The sequence below is a fragment of the Oncorhynchus tshawytscha genome, linkage group LG16 (genome assembly GCF_018296145.1).
Source record: "Oncorhynchus tshawytscha isolate Ot180627B linkage group LG16, Otsh_v2.0, whole genome shotgun sequence".
Lineage (NCBI taxonomy): Eukaryota > Metazoa > Chordata > Actinopteri > Salmoniformes > Salmonidae > Oncorhynchus > Oncorhynchus tshawytscha.
In genome coordinates, this window is record NC_056444.1 from 40,574,741 (window position 1) to 40,596,568 (window position 21,828).

Sequence of the window (21,828 nt, forward strand, 5' to 3'; positions counted from 1 at the left end):
CTTGCCCATCCAAACCATTCGGAGTGTCAAGTATGTGTGTGTGTCTCTGTCTGTCTGTATGTGTGTGGGTACAGTCTTACCCATCCAGACCTCTCCGAAGCAGCCCTGGCCCAGTTTGAGCTCCAGGCGGAGGGACTCCCGGGGGATCTCCCAGGCATCCTTGGCCAGGCCCTGAGTCTGGGGCTTCACTGTGGGGCACACTGTGGTCAGCCGGTGGCACAGCCCGTCTGCATGCTCTGAGCGGGGAGACAGACACACACATATATACACACACACAGATGCACGCACACACCCACACACATAAATACCATGGTCAATATTTTTACGAATCACAGGAGTTACTAATATACAAGGAAAACCGAACGTAGCTTAAAAAAGGGACATTTCACACATTACTTCAAGTGTTTCCGTACGCCATGCGATACGGCTAAATTCAGCCTATAATTTACACAGCTAAAATATGAATGAGAAGAGGACAGTTTAACATGGCTTGGACCTGCTGGTTTCAAAATGCACCAGAGAAAAGTAGATTATGTCCCACACTATTCCCTATATACAGTGGGGCAAAAAAGTATTTAGTCAGCCACCAATTGTAAACATTTCTCCCACTTAAAAAGATGAGAGAGGCCTGTAATTTCCATCATAGGTACACTTCAACTATGACAGACAAAATGAGAAAGAAAATACAGAAAATCACATTGTAGGATTTTTAATGAATTTATTTGCAAATTATGGTGGAAAATAAGTATTTGGTCACCTATAAACAAGCAAGATTTCTGGCTCTCACAGACCTGTAACTTCTTCTTTACGAGGCTCCTCTGTCCTCCACTCGTTACCTGTATTAATGGCACCTGTTTAAACTTGTTATCAGTATAAAAGACACCTGTCCACAACCTCAAACAGTCACACTCCAAACTCCACTATGGCCAAGACCAAAGAGCTGTCAAAGGACACCAGAAACAAAATTGTAGACCTGCACCAGACTGGGAAGACTGAATCTGCAATAGGTAAGCAGCTTGGTTTGAAGAAATCAACTGTGGGAGAAATTATTAGGAAATGGAAGACATACAAGACCACTGATAATCTCCCTCGTTCTGGGGCTCCACGCAAGATCTCACCCCGTGGGGTCAAAATGAACACAAGAACGGTGAGCAAAAATCCCAGAACCACACGGGGGGACCTAGTGAATGACCTGCAGAGAGCTGGGACCAAAGTAACAAAGCCTACCATCAGTAACACACTACGTCGCCAGGGACTCAAATCCTGCAGTGCCAGACGTGTCCCCCTGCTTAAGCCAGTACATGTCCAGGCCCGCCTGAAGTTTGCTAGAGAGCATTTGGATGATTCAGAAGAAGATTGGGAGAATGTCATATGGTCAGATGAAACCAAAATAGAACTTTTTGGTAAAAAGTCAACTCGTCGTGTTTGGAGGACAAAGAATGCTGAGTTGCATCCAAAGAACACCATACCTACTGTGAAGCATGGAGGTGGAAACATCATGCTTTGGGGCTGTTTTTCTGCAAAGGGACCAGGACGACTGATCCATGTAAAGTAAAGAATGAATGGGGCCATGTATCGTGAGATTTTGAGTGAAAACCTCCTTCCATCAGCAAGGGCATTGAAGATGAAACGTGGCTGGGTCTTTCAGCATGACAATGATCCCAAACACACCGCCCGGGCAACGAAGGAGTGGCTTCGTAAGAAGCATTTCAAGGTCCTGGAGTGGCCTAGCCAGTCTCCAGATCTCAACCCCATAGAAAATCTTTGGAGGGAGTTGAAAGTCCGTGTTGCCCAGCAACAGCCCCAAAACATCACTGCTCTAGAGGAGATCTACATGGAGGAATGGGCCAACATACCAGCAACAGTGTGTGAAAACCTTGTGAAGACTTACAGAAAACATTTGACCTCTGTCATTGCCAACAAAGGGTATATAACAAAGTATTGAGGTACACTTTTGTTATTGACCAAATACTTATTTTCCACCATAATTTGCTAATAAATTCATTAAAAATCCTACAATGTGATTTTCTGGATTTCTTTCTCTCATTTTGTCTGTCATAGTTAAAGTGTACCTATAAACAAAATTACAGGCCTCTCTCATCTTGCACAATTGGTGGCTGACTAAATACTTTTTGCCCCACTGTAGTGCATTACGTTTCGCCTGGTCCCATAGGGCTAAGGTCAAAAGTAGTGCACTATGTAGGGAACAGTGTTCCATTTGGGACATAATCTACTCTTCTCTGGTGCATTTTGAAACCAAGCCGTAAAGTGGGCTCCCCCAGAGCGCTTTAACCTCTCTCCTTTAGCGGCAAGAGAAGCACTTGAGGAAGGTATCCATTAAATATTCAATCTGAGTACCATTCCTCTAGCTGGAGAAATCACCGGGACAATTACAGGTAAGCCAGGTATTCCCAAAGCACAGACAAGGGACAGAGAGAGACTGTGGTAAAAGAGAGTGAATTTTAGATCAGCAACTGCTCTGCTCTTGGAGAAGGGAGGGAAGCTGTGAATGAGAAAGTTACTGGGGAGCTACACTCGGTTGTTGGGAAAACAGTTGTTTTTTAGGTAACACACTGGATGCGTGACCTTTTGCCGACGTGAACAGAACGCAAGCCACTTTATTAAGTGTTCTTGTGTGTGAGCTGCACATCATACTCTTCAAAATAGAACCAGTGTAATTTTACGATGAGCAGTGCAAGCCTCACACGGAGCCGTGCTGCTTCCACCCAGGTTTCATTGAAATGAATAGGAGTGTCTCACGCTCAGCAAGGTTACATTTGGAGGGTTGCAGGTCTGTAAGAGAGTGTTAGAGAAGAGAGGTGAGTGAGTGGCTTAGAGAGAGAGAGAGAGAGAGAGAGAGAGAGAGAGAGAGAGAGAGAGATCCTATGAAAAAGAGCTACAAGACTTACCTGTGTAGTGTTTGACCAGTTTCTGCAGTGTGTCAAACTGGGCGCGTGTGGTGATGTAGTAACCCCCGTTGTCAAGTTTGCGGATCTTGTAGTGTTTCACATTGTCGCCTTTGGCATCGTCCCAGTCTCGTATGGACAGGGAGTAGGCACCTGGAGGAGACAATGACCAGATTCTTCGTCCATCCAACCAACAGTATTAAGATCTAGACTTTATCTATTCATGTAAATGAGAGTGTCACTGGCTATGTCTTCAATGACTCCCTATTCTCCATATAGTGCACTACTTAGGGCACCATATGAGCTCAAGTGCTGATTTAAGATCAGTTTCACCTTTTAGATCACAATGAATCAGATTATTCTGGGCGGGGAGAATCTGATCCTGGATCAGCACATCCATACTCTGAGGCACTTTATGAATATGAACCCTCAAAAGTAGTGCACTACATGGGGAATAGCGTGTTACTTGAGATGCAGTCCATGCACGTTTTCCACGTTAATCATCGTCACCTTTAGTGGTTTCACTTTCTCGCACCAGGAAGGTGCCTCGGTTGTTGCCTGGATTCAACAGCAGCCGCTCGGCATCTTTACGGCCCATTTTACCAAAGTACCACCTGAGGAAGAACACAGACTTAGAATGAGTTGAGCCTTTGTAAAAATGAGCCTTTCCCAAATCTGTCCTTGAGAAACCCCAGCCATTCCAGGTATTTACTGCGCTCCAGAACTAGCACATCATTCTATTCTTACGAGGACACACATTAACATGAATACCGGCTTATGTTATTATTAACTTTATTTGACTCAATACTCGTAAGGATCATTTCCGTGTTTGGAAAAGTCAAACTTGAAATACACAATGAGAGGAAATACAGAATTATTTGAGTCCGTCAGGGGTCATCGAACAAACAGGATTACATTCTATTTCCTTGCTAAACGATCATAAACCTCTAGGCTTATATCCAACACGAGATGGTAGATGAAACCCCCTGGGGACACATGGATCAAGTGTCTCAGGCGTAGGAGTGCTGATTTAGAGCCCGTTTTAAATTTGAGACCGTTTTCTACAGCAGGAAATTAATCCTGCAGCAACAAGTCATGCGAATTATCATGTGGATTAAATTCATGGGCATTTTTTGGTAGGGGTTGATACATTATGAAAATTAAGTCTGAAATGTCAAAGTGGAAACTTCAGAAGTCTTTTTAAACCTCAAATACACTACAAATTGAAAATTGCAGGAAAGTTGTCTTGATCTAATTAAGATCCTACATCTGTAGATCGCTATGAATAAGATTACATGGACAGGAGGAACCTGATCAGCACTCCTATTCTGAGACGCTTGATACATATGGCCTCAGGAGAGCAGAAGAAGCTATGAGCTATTCTAGTTTGGGGCGGCAGGTAGCCTAGTGGTTAGAGCATTGGGTCAGTAACCGAAAGGATCGAATCGCCGAGCTGACATGGTAATAAACCGGTCATTCTGCCCCTGAACAAGGCAGTTAACCCACTGTACCCCAGGAGGCTGTCATTGCAAATAACTGTCTACCCTGGTTAAATAAAAAATAAAAAAAAAATAAAAAAATGTGAATGGGCTTCCAGTGAGAGGCATGTGATGCATGATCATGATGCTGTGGTTAGGATAGCGCTGTTGTGTCAGTGGAAGGTCCTAATCAGGTTAGGTTAGAGGATAAACAAGGGCCTTACTCTTCAGCCTGGATGGAGTCAGCTGGAGCCACATAGTTACTGGGAATGTATCCTTTCTTCCCTGTGTTGATGGAGCGCGCCTCCCACCAGTCCCCTTCTCTGTAAGGGGAAAAACACAGAGCGAAAGAGAGAATCATCCAGATCTAGTGTCACTACTATGTCTGCACACTCCAGCACACACGGTTCCTAGTAACGGAATTCTGGTTATGTCTTGTACATGCTGTCTTTTATGCATGTGTTCTATAGCTATATTATGGCACCCAGCAATGCATTATATTTGAATTGAACAAAGTCGACCAAGGCTACATTCTAGAGCAGAGAGGTATTTATGACCTAAGGCACATCTGTGTTAAAGGGGGTTTGTTAAATAAATGAAAGACTCCAGCGATCTGGGTGTAAAAAAACAGGATCAGAGGGTGAAAGCAAAACTCTAATCCATGTTTTTTTAAATGTTTTAATTGGATTTATATTGAACCTTTATTTAACATGTAGGAAGAAAGTTGTATAGAACAGGTGCAAAGAGGGAGTCTGCATCCCAAATGGCATCCTATTCCCTATATAGTGGCCTACTTTTGGCCAGGGCCCACAAGCACTCACGTGTTATTGATGATCTGGAAGCGGTCCCCTTTTTTGAACGTCAGGTCGTCTGAAGTTCTGGCTTCATAGTCGTACAAGGCCACGAAGAACGTGACCCCACCTGAACACAGACAGAAAACATTCAGTAAAACGTTCAAAAAGCACAAGTGAAATTCATGGACAGTATATACATTTGTTGACTAATTTTGGTGGAGAACCAGTACAGATGGTGAAAAAGTCAGAATATGACAGCATTCTGAGCTACTAACAGCCTACTAAAGACACAAAGACTTTCTATAAATACCTGGCGACCTTTGTGCCAAGATTGGTACTGTCAACATTCAGTGACATTGACAGAAACAAACTCTGCTGCAAAGATAAACGGGACCATGGGGAGGTCAGTCAGAGAACGTAGATCTGTAGTGGCGCGTTCCGTTTCCATAGCGGTGGTACGTGACTGGTATGTGTAGTGTGACACTGTTGTGAGAGGAGGGGAGCAATAGATCCGTGGTCTCCAGCCTGCGCGCTCCCTGTCGATTTTCTCCCCGACGTTAATTCTACTCTATGGAAATGTCCAGCGTATAAAAATATGAACAAAACTGCCACGTGTCAGGAAAGCAACATAGACACGCCATTGGCCCTGGATCCGACCTGGGTTGAAATACTATTGGAAATTATTTGAAAATACTTAAGCTGGGCATAATTGAGCTTTCCTGGTGCAATGGAATCAATATAATTGTTGAAAACTGCAGATCTGGCACTCTAGTATTTAATCCCAGGTCTGCAATGGATATATTGGGAAGGGTAAAGGGAAAGACTGTCATTCATGTCAGGTATTAATTTGTCAGGGGGGGTGGATACTAAATTGGTTGCTCTGACGGGAGTGGATTTCATCATCTGGCAAAGGTTGTTGTTTGTTTAGCGTCGTAGGGGAAATGCTTACGTCAGCTCGGTGCCAATCTAACAATTACAAAGCATGAATAATAGCATAGCACAGGTCATCTAATCTCACAGCTGTAATGTCAATACAGAACACAATGTAAGCCATTCTGCTTGCTGGACTGAGATTAGATAGGTAGGCAGATTATCCACACAACCATCTATGGCTACGTCCCAAACGGCACCCTGCTCCCTATATATTGTTAGTGCACTACTTTTGACCAGGGCCCGTAAGGGTGCTATTTCGGACATAGCCTATGACACACCTCACAGGGAGCACATGTTCATCTAAACCAACGCTGAACAACACAAAGCTGCCAACACTAATCCCATTAACTGGTAGAGGAACTCCATAACGTGCCATGGAGCCCCGCCACCACCCCGAAACCAGATAACACAACAGGGAGGGGGGGGGATTACAAACCTAATCCCACCTATACAGGAGGGCTCAATCTCGTCTCCCTGCTCACTGGGCCTATAAAAAGATGTCTCTTTCAATCGTTGCTGATTTTTTTGTTGTTGTTGCCAATGGCACCTGTGTACAACGTGACTGAAGGACATCTAGAGGGAGATGACGATAGTCCGTTGGATTTGAATTGGCTGGAACACAATGTTTTGTGTTCCAACACAAAAAAAATTCGAGCGACTCCGGATATTGAGTTGTCAGGTCACGAACTATTCTGTTGGAAAATAAGTATATGGGCCCTTGTGAAGGAACCATAGCAGTCTCATATGGCACACCTTAGAGGGCTTATATAGCATTGTTGTTATGATAGAAAGCCATACGGGTACGAAAAGAAACCCACACTCGAAAGATACATGCACACAAACGCATCGCACAAATCATCCATTGATGTCAACACGTGATTGCACCGACACTCGGGGGGGGGGGAGGGAGGTGCTACCCGCCTTAAGGTCTCAAGTTCGAATTCTGTAAATAGTAGGGCAAGTCTAAAATGTCAATGGGTAATTCGTATGAAAATTCGAGGTAGGCTATGCTTGAAGATCTACATCTAGGATTATGTGGATAGTAGGCGAGTTTCACCTGATACGGCACCGGGGAATGCACCGGGGAGAGCACCGGAGAAGGAGGTGGATGCCCCACCGAAGGGGGTCATGATGGAGGCTCCTCCGAAGGGGGTGATCGCGTGGGGGTTGAAGCCTGTGGCGGGTCCAGAGGAAGGTGGCTGGTTCTGCTGCAGCTGGGTGGGGTCGGGCCCGTAGGGGCCCACGTGAGGGGCGATGCCGTCCGAGGCCGAAGCATTGTCCGGCCGGTACTTCATGGTGGGACCCTTGTCTTCTTTACTCTTGATGCACCCCATGGTCACGTCTGGAGAGAAACACACACACACACACACTTAATTAGAGCATAGTTTCAGGACAGTATTCACTGTGTCACCCTCGGCATATACGTGATAGGCTGAGTGTGCAGGGGTGGCACTTCATCAGTCGAAACAACGATGAAAGCGAAGAGGTTAAAAATGATTAAGAAAAAAATGATTATATGGACTGGTTAGGAGGATGCCTTTAACAATGAGATGACTACCTCTGTAGCCATCCTGCAACCTAGACGACTCTACGTCTATTAAAATGTTTTGTCATAAACCATTTGTTTGTCATTTTATGGCTTAAGCCACAAGCCCATGATGCTCTATTAATCTGGGGACAAAAATTCTAAATCTGATCTAAAAATTATTTGGTTGTAGAGCATCACTCTTCCTAACGCATATTACATGGTCATAATCAAACACATGACCGGGTTCAAGCACACACACACACACACACACACGACTGTGAGACAGCACTAGTCTAGTGTAGCCAACGCAAAAAAATACATGCAAAGAGATTTTATAAAGGGGTTTAGGGCTGTTGTGTTGTATACCTGTAGGATTTAAGAATGAATGAATTCCAAATTGACAGCATCTGAAATGCAGTGCTGATGAGGCAAAATGGTGAGAATTCTGAGAAAAGGATTTAAAAGCATGTTTCCCCCCCCCAGAATAAACATTTGCTACTTCTTTTGTGGGTCAAACACAATAAGTGTTGCAAAACATGGCCACCGGCCATTAAAAACTCCATGTACATTAGGTATTGTCCCAATTCTCCATCCTTCTTCTGAAGTGTGCACACTCCCTGTCATGGATTTAAAAGCATAGGAATGGTGTAAGCATTGGCAGGAGGGAGTTTCCACCATTGCTACATCCATGCAATAGCGTGTGCGGGTACATAATTCAAGAGACGGTTGGCGAATCGGCACGTCGCCTTAACCACCAGTAACTCTTACGTGAAACCATATGTCCAAAAAGCTACAACACATCTACACTGGCGTCGTCCCCATCTGCATTGTTGTCATTCTTCCATCCTACAGAATTGGCCAGTGTTATGTCAAGGCATTCCTTTGTGAAGAGAAGGCCTAGTAAAAACGGTTGCCATCAGACACGCTCCTATAGCAGGCTCCAGATGTTTTGACTGATCTCGGAAACAGCTGCTCTAGTCAGAGGGTTATACAGCCAGGATTCGCTATCGTTTTCTCTACCCTGAGGTGGGTAGCTGTCTTTCAAAATCTGGAGTTTTCTGGCAAACAAGCTATGATTAATTCCTTACTTTGAAGGAGGACTTTTATTTACTCTTGAGAGCTGACTAAATCAGTGTGACTGTGAACTGACTATCTAAGCGACCTGTCAGTTAGCAACATCCCAGGGACATACAGTGCAAAATTCGAGTAATCCTGGTTAGAGGTTCCCCAGATTTCCATATTGTTTCCCTCCTAATTACAGGAATATTCCAACTAGGATTTCTAGAAATCCTGTGATTTTTGGGAAAGTTGTCGGAATTTTGCACGCCTACGATTGCGAAACACTGGCCTAGAAGACAGAGACAGACAGAAAGGGACGGCAGGGTAGCCTAGTGGTTAGCACGTTGGACTAGTAACCGGAAGGTTGCAAGTTCAAACCCCCGAGCTGACAAGTTACCCATTGAAAATAAGAATTTGTTCTTAACTGGTTGGTTAAATAAAGGTAAAATAAAATAAATAAAAAGGGAATGGCAGAAGTCCAGAGTTTGTCAGTAGCAGAACTGCCAAGTACAAGTACACTGAATAAATTGCATGCTATGGTTTGAATTACGTTTCGGTAGTTCTCTATAAAACTGATTTAAGAGTACAGCTGGGAATTGCCAAGGACCTCACTTTACGATATTATCACGATACTTGGTTGCCAATAACGATATGTATTCCCATGATTCTATATGTATTGCGATTCGATACTGCGTTTTTATTGTGATTCAATGTTTCAAACATATTGCTCACTTTATGTCTGCTGTAGAGGGACAAGAAGGAGCAATGAGAAAATGTGTTTTTAATCTCATGTTGGCGCACTGTTTAAAAAGAAGATGGATAAAGCTATAGGATGAAAAATATCTGCGTATTGGCGCAGGTATATCGGGCGAACACTACCTAGCAAAGAAATTATGGTAAATTAATGTTTACAAATTGATACGGAGTCAAAGTATCTGATCAAACTATATTAAGTGAACGCAGATTTGTAAAAATAAAGAATACTAATAATAATTAAAAGCCTTGGTCCATATGAATCTAATCACAGATGTTCAGCTTGGAGGCCAAGGAATTCTGTCAGCCACGTAACTACAGAACCAGCCCTCCCTTTAAAAAAGGAGTCTAACCCACCCTCCCTCCCTTTTAACTGCTGGGCTCCTGGTGGGTAGAAATGGTTGGGTTGGTTGACTGTGGTTGGTTTGAACTTTACCATCAGAAAGAAGTGGTCCAGAGACAGGTCACTTAACTTGCCACGCCACAGTTCCAGGCCTTTACATACCAGTCACAAGGCTCCAGCCTGCATCAATGCCATTACAACATCTGTATAAAAAAACTCAAGAGACCATCTGGTGCAACATTCTTCTAACGGAAACACAGTCAACCATTCGCCAACTTCGCCCCCCTTACGTCACAGTGAGTCAAACACAGTCATATAGTGAATGAGCTCTAGCTCGCTGAGAAAACAGACTGGATTAGTCTGGGTGACACACACGTAAACCTGGAAAGGCCGTGCGCATTCAGCCTGCACCCGACTGCGTAGACACACATACACACCTGTTCCTCTGGCGCATTTGTATCAACAGACAGCGGAGGAGGGGAACGTGATCTTACGCTCCAAGCGTTCACGCCCGAGCCGTTTTAAAAAGCCCCTTCCCTAACCCATGGCCCAAGTGAAACTCTTCTCCCATCCTAAGTAAATGGGCACAGCAGCAGGTTCACATAGCCTTGAAGATGCCTAGTGCACTGTTACAAGTGATTGCTCTTCATCTCATGTCATGCTTTCGCCCATACGCTAATCCCCATAGCCCCCCTCCGATACACAAATGCAGATAATCAGAGCAGAATAACATTGCCTGGCAAAGAGAGCGGTAGAGATTTGCTCTGAATGTAGAGATATTTTTTTTAAAGACCGTATTTATGTGTGCATGCGCGTGTGCCAAAGATACACAGAGAGTGGGCTGGGATTTTGTGCCAAACCCTCTCACATGGGGGACTGTCAGCGCAGGGAAGAATCTGTTGAGAGAGAGAGAGAGAATCCCCTGGCCAACTGAATGAAGGATTATGAGGAGGGAGGCTTTGCGCTGGCTGTGAGGATGATGAGAGAAACATAACAACCTGCTTCCATATATGTACAGACCTGGTGTGGTGGACGTAGGCTGAAAGAGGGTGGGGGAGGGAACTATCTGAAGAACAGATGAGGGCACTAGGGCTTAAAATGGTAAGCCCAACTACTTCCCTGGCTTTTTATTGTTCTCCGACTACTTCCACTATAGCACTCGCTTCATTTACCACAGTTAATTATTCTCCTTGTGCCACCTGTCTGTGTCGATCCTTCCTGTGATCCAATAACATTAAGTCCTCAAGAAGGATAACGTCCTCAGGCTACCAGTGATCTGATGCTTTCTGTCCCGGTGGAGCTTAACGACACTCTTGGCTGTGATGGCGTGATCCGTAGTGGCTGGGCAGGCTTTGGCTGACAGCCTTCATCAGCTCACAGCTAACCCGCTATCAGTACAGGCCACAGTTAAAGCAACCCACACACATAATGACATGATGGGTTTAGCCCACATCATGCTTGGTCGTCTTCAACACCAAGCACAATCTCCTCAGAGAGGGGGGAGAAATAAAACAAGGCGAGATGAGATAGGAATGCTCTGCAATGTCATCTACTCTTCATTGATCATAGTGTAGAGACTATGCTGATGATAATGATTATCTCAGTCAAAAACACAAAGAAAAGCCCAATGGGAGTCTATTGCAAAGTAATTGGGCGTCTATTACCAAGTAATTGCGAATTTCCATGGAGGCCACTAGCTAAATATTATTAGTGCCCTATGATTTCTGCAATGCGGAAAATGCGGACGGCATCGCAGAATTTGGTTATAAAAATGGATTCAACTTTAAAACGTGGAATATTGCAGAATATTACATGATTTGGCTGAAATATATATAATTTTTTTTAAATCAAAAGGTGGGTCGGTCGTGTGTGGGACCCTTACGTCACCTCATAACTTGGCTGTCTCTTTGAGAAACAAGTCGAAGAGGCCGTCTGGGAGGGCCAAGTTGTCAAAAAACTAAAAATAATCATTAAAAAAAATCGTCCCTAACCCCTAAATTCAGAGAAGCGCAATACCCAAACGACTATTATCAGTCAGGCAATAAATTCTGTCAACATACTATTGATTGGACCTGTAAAGATATGTATGATGACCACTTAAAGTCTAAAGCCCATGTGAAGAACAAGGAAAAACACCATGTTAGCCTGAGCATGCCTCTTCAAACGACCATTACTAGTGCAAGCGCATCAGCAGATTCAAGACGAGGATTTATTCAGGACTTTGTGGCTGTGTGCGCCGAGTCTGACATCCCCTTAGGAAAGCTAAGAAAGCTACGGCCGTTTCTAGTGAAGCATTGCAAACAGGGAGGAGCGGTGCTCGGAAATGAGAGCAGCCTCCGTCAAACGCACCTGCCCGGTGTGTTCGACCAACACGTGACTGCCGTTCTACAGAAGATCCGTGGGAATAAGTTTCCGGTGGTTGTTGACGAGACAACAGATGCAAGGGATTCCAGCGTTCTAAACATCGTCATTGGTGAGTTAACTTAACGGCCTATTAATATACCGTTGCAATAGCCTACATTTACATTCTGCAATGTGAATTGAACACTGCTTCTCCATCTAGCTAACTATCGCTGTATCTATATTGTGTTTACACTTGACATTTTAATAACACTTGCTTTGTCACAATATTATTTTAGGTTAAAACACAAGGTGTTGAAAACCAGTCATTTCTGGTGGACGTAATTTTCATGGACAGATGCATCTACTCTAAGTTTTCCCAAGCTATACTAGCCTCCATCCACAGCGATCTGAACCTGAATGAAGCCTTGGCAGTGGTCACAGATAATGCCTCCTACTGCCAGAAGGCATACAAGGAGATTCTGAAAGGAGTGATGCCCAAGTGTCCATGTAACCGGTCTCTGCCATGTCATTAATCTGGTGAGTGAGACCTGGCAGTACTAAAAATACTTCTCTGAAGTTGCATCACTTGTGACATGGATGAGATCTGTCTTCTTCAAGAACCCTGCCAGAAAGAGAAGATGGGTGAGCTTCCTCATTATGAAGGGGTTTGTGCAGAACAAGGCTCCTCCTGAAGCAGTGAGCTCCAGATGGAATAGCTGGTTTGAGGCAGTGAAGTACCACGCAGAGCATGTTCATCTGTGCAGAGTTTTTGTTGGAAGAAAAGTCATCATCCCAGGCAGTCACAAACATCCTCAGCCAGCTGGAAACAGAGGAGAAGTTTGCTGCATTGTTGCCTAGATTCTTGCCTTACTTTTTTCCATTTATAATGAAACACTTATTAGAACTCTGTATTGAAGCACTTGCCTTGATAAAAAAAAATAGTGCAATGTGTTGCATCATTACAACTGTACTGTTTACATCTTATTAAATGGTTCACTTTTTATTCATTCACATTATTAGACACTCTTTCTGATGCTTAAATTAGCATAAATTGTAAAACACAGATTTCAGAAAAATGAAAACGGAAAAAAAATGAATTTGGGAAAATAATTAAATGGAACTCCGAAAAAAGTTAAGCGGATTTCATAGGGCCCTATATTATAACGAACGCAAACTAAAATAAACAAATTGCAGACAGGCAATCCAGCGTATAAAGTTATACATATATGTGTAGGAGCTACTGACATTTACAAGCGAATGTGAACGAGAGACATTGTGCGAATGAACAAAGTTTTGACGAATGCCCGTATTGGCTCTCCAGCAGCATGTCTACACACTGTGTCTGTGTGGAGTCTGGAGTCACTAGGGCAACGGGCCTGCCTGCTCTGCTCGGAGAAGAGAGGGGAGGAGGAGACCAAAGAACAGAGAGGAGAAACAACGCAAGGAAATCAAGATAGCAGTGGCAGCTGTACAAATAACTCAACCAAAAGGCTTTGACTTCTCAAACGCTAGCACAATATGATGCCCCATCACTTTAATAATTCTTACTTAGATGGCAAGTTAAACTTAGGGCTCATGTTAACACAGAATTATGCGTTTTTCATGCAGGACAAAAATATAAAACTCATAAGAAATATCTTGCTATGTTTGTAAACACGGATCTTATTGTAATTTCTGCTCGGCATTGAACTAATTTTGTGCTTCAGTTGCACTTCTAAACTTGGATGAGAATTCACTAAACGGGCATTCTATCAGAAGACAGAGCTCTGACTGATGTTTAGCTACTTTTCTCCAGTACTTTTCTCAGTGTAGCCAGCCTATTTTTCTCTGGTAAAATGTAAGATTAACTTTAAGCAAAACATTAGGAAATGTAGCTGGCTACATTCTTTCTATGATAGGCCTTAACATTATAAATATGACGGCCATGCATCGTCGCTATTTTTTGACAAATGTATTGCACTAATGTAATTTATGTGAAGGAAAACTATAGTTGCAAGTCCCTGATCAGTTTATTGACGGAAAAAAAACACTCTACTTTCAAAATAAAACTTAACCCCTGTCGATACACAGTTGGAATCACCTGCTCCTGCTTTCTCCCATTGTGCTATTTACAAAATAAACACATGACTGGATCAACTGTTCTGGGGAACTACATAAGCTTCATAATGTAAAATAATGTGACAGGTGAAAGAAGAATGAGATATGCTTAATCTTCTAACATATTGCACAAGTTGACAGCAGGTATTTAGTTTAAAAAAATAGCTACAAATATTATAATGTATTGAAAAAAATTCTAAGAAATAGTTTCAACAGTATTGACAAAATCATCCCGTAGCTATTTCATAATACCCGGGTATACGATATACAGTTGAAGTCGGAAGTTTACATACACCTTAGCCAAACACATTTAAACTCAATTTTTCACAATTCCTGACATTTAATCCTAGTAACAATTCCCTGTCTTGGGTCAGTTAGGATCACCACTTTATTTGAAGAATGTGAAATGTCAGAATAATATTAGAGAGAATGATTTGTTTCTGCTCTTATTTCTTTCATCACATTCCCAGTGGGTCAGAAGTTTACATACACTGAATTAGTATTTGGTAGCATTGCTTTTAAATTGCTTAACTTGGGTCAAAGTTTTCTGGTAGTCTTCCACAAGCTTCCCACAATAAATTGGGTGAATTTTGACCCACTTTTCGCACCAAAGTATGCTCATCTCTAGGAGACAGAACGAGTCTCCTTCCTGAGCGGTATGACAGCTGCGTGGTCCCATGGTGTTTATACTTGTGTCCTATTGTTTGTACAGATGAACGTGGTACCTTCAGGCGTTTGGAAATTGCTCCCAAGGATGAACCAGACTTGTGGAGGTCTACAATTTTTTTCTGAGGTCTTGGCTGATTTCTTTTGATTTTCCCATGATGTCAGGCAAAGAGGCACTGAGTGTGAAGGTAGGCCTTGAAATACATCCACAGGTACACCTCCAATTGACACAAATTATGTCTATTAGCCTATCAGAAGCTTCTAAAGCCATGATGTCATTTTCTGGAATTTATGGAAGTTATTTAAAGGCACAAGCAACTTAGTGTATGTAAACTTCTAACCAACTGGAATTGTGATACAGTGAATTATAAGTGAAATAATCTGTAAACAACTGTTGGAAAAAATGTATTGTGTCACAAAGTAGATGTCCTAACCAATTTGCCAAAACTATAGTTTGTTAACAAGAAATTTGTGGAGTGGTTGGAAAAACTAGTTAATGACTCCAACCTAAGTGTGTGTAAACTTCCAACTTCAACTGTATAAGGTATACCACCCAAGCCTACCTACATGTTACATGCCTTTAAGATTATTGGTCTAGAGTTGAACGATCTCGGCCTACACCTCTAGGAAAAAGGGTTCCTTTAAGTCTGACCAGACCACTGTGTCCACTCTCTTTCTCCCTCAATGTCTTTAAAGCCCCCCAACTCCAGTACACAGGTTTGACTGAGATTAGACTGGGTTTGACTGAGATTAGACTGGGTTTGACTGAGATTAGACTGGGTTTGACTGAGAATAGATAAATAGTGGTGATGCAACATGGATATTGTTACGGATTTAAATTGTAGTATAACTATTCTTTAAAGGTTATAACATTGTTTGGAGAACGAGACAGTTCTAAGCAAGGTTGAAGGAATCCGCACGCTGAGAAATGGTACCCATATTAGCCATCCCCAGATCCCTATGAACAAAGAGCGAGTCCACAATGTAACCTAAGGGGCATTAGTCATGTAATCAAATGATTTCCCATGAATCCAAAGTCACAAAGGAGTCTTAAGTCTTAGTAACCATCAATTCCAAGGATCTAAAATGCATAGAGGCTCTCATTATTCATGCATTACAGAGCCAAAAATACTAAACAAAACTGCCAATATGTTTGTTGATTTGGAGCTAAATTTAGTAACATGATCTAATTACTGACAGCATCCTGTTGCCCTGAGCATATAACCTATAACAGAATAACAGCACACATACATGAAAGGATTTCCAGTGGTGTCATTCCGTGTAGCAAGTAGTCCACCATAAAATATTACTGTAACTGGGCGAGGTAGAGTTGAAAAAGGAAAAGTTCTGTTATTTTACAACCCTCAAACATTTCCTCGGTCTGATCTGAAGGAGAGACAGAATAAATGCAGACCATAGATGTGTTGTCTTATCAGGGAAAAGCTCACAGTGCATTAGCTGATGTTGAAATAGAATAGAAACGTGTCCTTCCAAAACTAGGTCGAAGTTGCCTCATCCTTCCCTCTGTCTAAATCAAAAGCTTTGTGTTCTGAGACAGCGAAAGATTCAGGAATAGCTTGCTTAAGAAGACAGGAAATATCACTATGTAGCAAGCTGAGGAAAACACAAACACATTTTGGCGTCAAAAGTGTAGACCTGATTTGCATAGGGTTCTTGTGGCTCAGATTACACTCTAGTACGTTTGGAATGCATTGGCTGGTGCAGGGTGAAGTTGCCCCAAGACGGTGATCTTGGGTCCGTTTTTCATTGTCCTCACTAAGGATTGGGGGAGGGGAAGCTGATCCTAGATCTGTACCTGGGGGAAACTTCACCCTGGAATTGCTTTAGCTGAAAAAGGTACGCCCCTCATACGTTCCACAGAGAGGGACCTGGAGTTCCACCGCCACCTGAGGCTCCTTGACCCCCTGACTTCCTCACCCCTGGTGTGCTCACTAGTGTTTCATCACCAGTGTTTCTCCCCGGGGTAAAAAAAAATATTGTCGCAAGCCACCCAGATAGCATATGAACACGTCATAAGCCATGGCAAAATGCTTAGAATTCAAGTAAATTAGCTTTAAAATAGCAACATTTTCTCTCGGCCTCATGGAAAAGAATGTGTAGAAAAGAATGAGATTAGCTATAAAACTGCACATTTATCCCTCTGCCCCATGGCAAAATGTATAGGGGCCTTGCAGAACTGCGCGACACCACTGGTTGATTCTCGAGGAGGGGTGAGTGTTGAAGAGGGGTGAAACTTGACTGGTGCAGGGGTGAGACTTGACTTGATGAGATCTGAGGAGAAGGAATGACGAAGTTCCTTATTGTCACGATCGTCATATGAAGCGGACCAAAGCGCAGCGTTGTGTGAATGCATCATTTATTAAATGACAACAAACACGAAGTAAACTGTACAAAACCAAATAAACAAATAACGACCGTGAAGCTATCCTAAGAACTGTGCTGACACAAGCAACTAACATAGACACATACAAAGCAAACTATGGTCAGGGTGTGACAGTACCCCCCCCTCCCCCCCAAGGTGCGGACTCCGGCCACAAAACCTGAACCTATTGGGGAGGGTCTGGGTGGGCATCTGTCCGCGGTGGCGGCTCTGGCGTTGGACGTGGCCCCCACTTTACCGTAGTCTTAGTCCATTTTAGTAGCGTCCTTTGAGCGGCGACCCTCGCCGCCGACCTAGGACTGGCAACCCTACTAAAAGGACCCCACTGGACTGAGGGGTAGCTCAGGGCTGAGGGGCAGCTCAGGACTGAGGGGCAGCTCAGGACTGAGGGGCGGAGGGGCGGAGGCAGCGCCGGACGGGCGGGAGGCTCCGGCAGCGCCGGACAAGAGGGAGGCTCCGGCAGCGCTGGAGAGGCAGGAGCACCTGTAGGAATGAGATGGAGAGACAGCCTGGTGTGGGGGGCTGCCACCGGAGGGCTGGTACATGGAGGTGGTACTGGATAGACCGGACCGTGTAGGCGCACTGGAGCTCTTGAGCACCGAGCCTGCCCAACCTTACCTGGTTGAATGCTCACGGTCGCCCTGTCAGTGCGGCGAGGTGGAATAGCCCGCACTGGGCTGTGCTGGTGAACCGGGGACACCATGCGTAAGACTGGTGCCATGTACGAACTGGAGACCAGATGCGTAGAGCTGGCTTCATGGCACCTGGCTCGATGCCCAATCTAGCCAGACCGATGCGAGGAGCTGGTATGTACCGCACCGGGCTATGCACCCGCACTGGGGACACCGTGCGCTCCACAGCATAACACGGTGCCTGCCCGGTCTCTCTCGCCCTCCGGTAAGCACAGGAAGTTGGCGCAGGTCTCCTACCTGGCTTCGCCACACTTCCTGTGTGCCCCCCACCTCAATACATTTTTGGGGCTGACTCTCGGGCTTCCATCCGCGCCGCCGCGCTGCCTCCTCATACCAGCGCCTCTCCGCCTTCGCTGCCTCCAGCTCTTCCTTGGGGCGCCGATATTCTCCTGGCTGTGCCCAGGGTCCTTTACCGTCCAACTCGTCCTCCCATGTCCATTCCTCCTTGCGCTGCTCCTGCTGCCTGTCACCACGCCTCTTGGTCCTTGGTTGGTGGGTGATTCTGTCACGATCGTCGTATGAAGCGGACCAAAGCGCAGCGTGGTGTAAATGCATCATTTAATATATGACAACAAACACGAAGTAAACTGTAAAAAAACAAATAACGACCGTGAAGCTATCCTAAGAACTGTGCTGACACAAGCAACTAACATAGACACATACAAAGCAAACTATGGTCAGGGTGTGACACTTATATGTATTCCATGCCAGTGATTGGTGCTACAGTTCTCCAGTGAACAGCCCGCTGTCCTGAGTGCACCGTGTGTCTTGCGCAGGCAGGTTTGGGTGCCACAGTGGCACAGAGTTAAATAACCTTTAGAACGGTGTTGTACCCGGACAGATAATATATTTAACAGAGGAAAATGCAAATGCTCATAACAAAACTTTATTGAAAGTATGTTTGGTAGAAAATTATGAAATAATAACACCGATAAGATTAAAAGGGCTAAAGTGGTCCCTTCTGCGTGTTCCCAAAGGTCAGCCCAGATTGGAGGGTCAAGGCTGGAGAGGAGCTATGATAGCTAGGAGCTATTATTTAAAGCTGTACAGATTTAAATCGGTTGGCAGTCTGCACTGTTTGTCAGTCCACTTATATTTGGATGGATACCAATAGATTTGAGTCCCTCCACAAAAGTTTTAATGGTAGAGGATTAAAAAGAGTCGCACTAAATCCACATTAAAACTGGAGAATCAGCTTTCGTCATCAAAAGGGATTTGATGCGTTTACTCTAAATCTCAGATCACAGAATATTCTGTAGAGCTATCAACAACAACAAAAAAACGCATTACAACAGAATAAGATAATATCTTCGGCAATTCTGCTGAACACGGCATAACATAATTATAGTCTGTTGAACCCGTTCCAAAGTGAACCTGGGGCTTTCCCATCGGGACCTGATATGTATTAAAATGGGCTTTCTCATCCTACACAGTTACAAACAACTGCATTCAGAATATAAAGTAACAGAACAGCCTACCAGTTGTAGCCTATCCTTCTCCTTTAACTTTTAATTCCATCTTTTTAACTCCATCTTCCTCACTGATGAGATATCTCCTAACTTGACTGTAGCCTGTATGACTGTAGCCTATTGTCGCTTTGATGACTTATGATTGGCCAACAACAAGCACTCTCGTGAACAGCAAAGTGCAGCAGCAGAAACTATAACATGTCTATCTACTGCAGCAGTCGCATTCGGATCTGTATGGGTCCATCCGAACAAGTCGGTTAAAATGACATATATCCAAGACCCGTGACAATCATATCAGATGCGACCCAGACCCATGACATTATTCAGAATTCTGGATCCAGACCCGCTCGGGTCCCGGGTTGGGTCTCTGGTATTCGGGTACAGGTGGATCCGTGAAGACCTCTACTGTACAGTCGTGGCCAAAAGTTTTGAGAATGACAAATATTAATTTCAACAAAGTTTGCTGCTTCAATGTCTTAAGATATTTTTGTCAGATGCTACTATGGAATACTGAAGTATAATTATAAGCATTTCATAAGTGTCAAAGGCTTTTATTGACAATTACATGAAGTTGATGAAAAAGAGTCAATATTTGCAGCGTTGACCCTTCTTTTTCAAGATCTCTGCAATCCACCCTGGCATGCTGTCAATTAACTTCTGGGCCACATTCTGACTGATAGCAGCCCATTCTTGCATAATCAATGCTTGGAGTTTGTCAGAATTTGTGGGTTTTTGTTTGTCCACCCGCCTCTTGAAGATTGACCACAAGTTCTCAATGGGATTAAGGTCTGGGGAGTTTCCTGGCCATTGACCCAAAATATTGATGTTTTGTTCCCCGAGCCACTTCGTTATCACTTTTGCCTTATGGCAAGGTGCCCACCATGCTGGAAAAGGCATTGTTTGTCACCAAACTGTTCCTGGATGGTTGGGAGAAGTTGCTCTCGGAGGATGTGTTGGCAAAATTGTGAGTGAGCCCACTCCCTTGGCTGAGAAGCAACCCCATATATGAATGGTCTCAGGATGCTTTACTGTTGACATGACACAGGACTGATGGTAGCGCTCACCTTTTCTTCTCCGGACAAGCTTTTTTTCTGGATGCCCCAAACAATCGGAAAGGGGATTCATCAGAGAAAATGACTTTACCCCAGTCCTCAGCAGTCCAATCCCTGTACCTTTTGCAGAATATCAGTCTGTCCCTGATGTTTTTCCTGGAAAGAAGTGGCTTCTTTGCTGCCCTTCTTGACACCAGGCCATCCTCCAAAAGTATTTGCCTCACTGTGCATGCTGATGCACTCACACCTGCCTGCTGCCATTCCTGAGCAAGCTCTGTACTGGTGGTGCCCCGATCCAGCAGCTGAATAAACTTTAGAAGATGGTCCTGGCACTTGCTGGACTTTCTTGGGCGTCCTGAAGCCCTTTTCACATCAATTGAACCACTCTCCTTGAAGTTCTTGATGACCGATAAATGGTTGATTTAGGTGCAATCTTACTGGCAGCAATATCCTTGCCCGTGAAGCCCTTTTTGTGCAAAGCAATGATGACGGCATGTGTTTCCTTGCAGGTAACCATGGTTGACAGAGGAATAACAATGATTCCAAGCACCACCCTCTTTTTGAAGCTTCCAGTCTGTTATTCGAACTTAATCAGCATGACAAAGTGATCTCCAGCCTTGTCCTCGTCAACACTCTCTCGTCAACACACCTGTGTTAATGAGAGAATCACTGACATGAAGTCAGCTGGTCCTTTTGTGGCAGGGCTGAAATGCAGTGGAAATGTTTTTGGGGGATTCAGTTCATTTGCATGGCAAAGAGGGACTTGCACTCTTCATAACATTCTGGAGTATATGCAAATTGCCATCATACAAACTGAGGCAGCAGACTTTGTAAAAATGTATATTTGTGTCATTCTCAAAACTTTTGGCCACGACTGTAGACTGCAGTGGAATGAAGGTTCTGTGTATATCGCATCCTCCACCCCCGGCCCATTCTTTCCTGACAGTGGGAAAGAACTGGACATTCCACACAAGCTTCATGAAAAGGTCCTGGGCTGATAACATGGAGGTGAGTGAAGACATGTTCATTCACCATTAAACAGCCTGGAGTTCTGGCTCTGGGGTGACATTTCCCATAGGTACATATCTAGGGTCAGTACATAATGTATCTAGAGTGGGGAAAATGTGAAACTGACCAAAGATCACCATCTAGGGGCAACTTCACCCTTCTCCGGGAGTTCTGCATCAGACTTCCGCTAGATAAGTTGAATCCTCACTTCCACAAATGTTTTTACTAAATGTTTATACTTTTAAAAAATGTTTTTAACCAAGTCAGTTAAGAAAAAATTCTTATTTTCAATGACGGCCTAGGAAC

At 43.9% G+C, this 21,828-nt stretch overlaps 1 protein-coding gene across 1 annotated transcript in view; it reads right to left on the reverse strand.

The window, feature by feature from the left end:
- Positions 1-21,828, reverse strand: part of LOC112215656 (tyrosine-protein kinase Yes) — a 52,217-nt gene that overhangs the window by 19,079 nt on the left and 11,310 nt on the right. The window contains exons 2-7 of the mRNA XM_024374865.2: positions 7,169-7,453; positions 5,206-5,305; positions 4,609-4,707; positions 3,417-3,520; positions 2,910-3,059; positions 81-236 (exon numbers count right to left, since the gene is read on the reverse strand). Coding sequence (XP_024230633.1) covers positions 81-236; positions 2,910-3,059; positions 3,417-3,520; positions 4,609-4,707; positions 5,206-5,305; positions 7,169-7,445 — 886 coding nt within the window. The 5' untranslated portion in view covers positions 7,446-7,453. The remainder of the gene's footprint in view (positions 1-80; positions 237-2,909; positions 3,060-3,416; positions 3,521-4,608; positions 4,708-5,205; positions 5,306-7,168; positions 7,454-21,828) is intronic.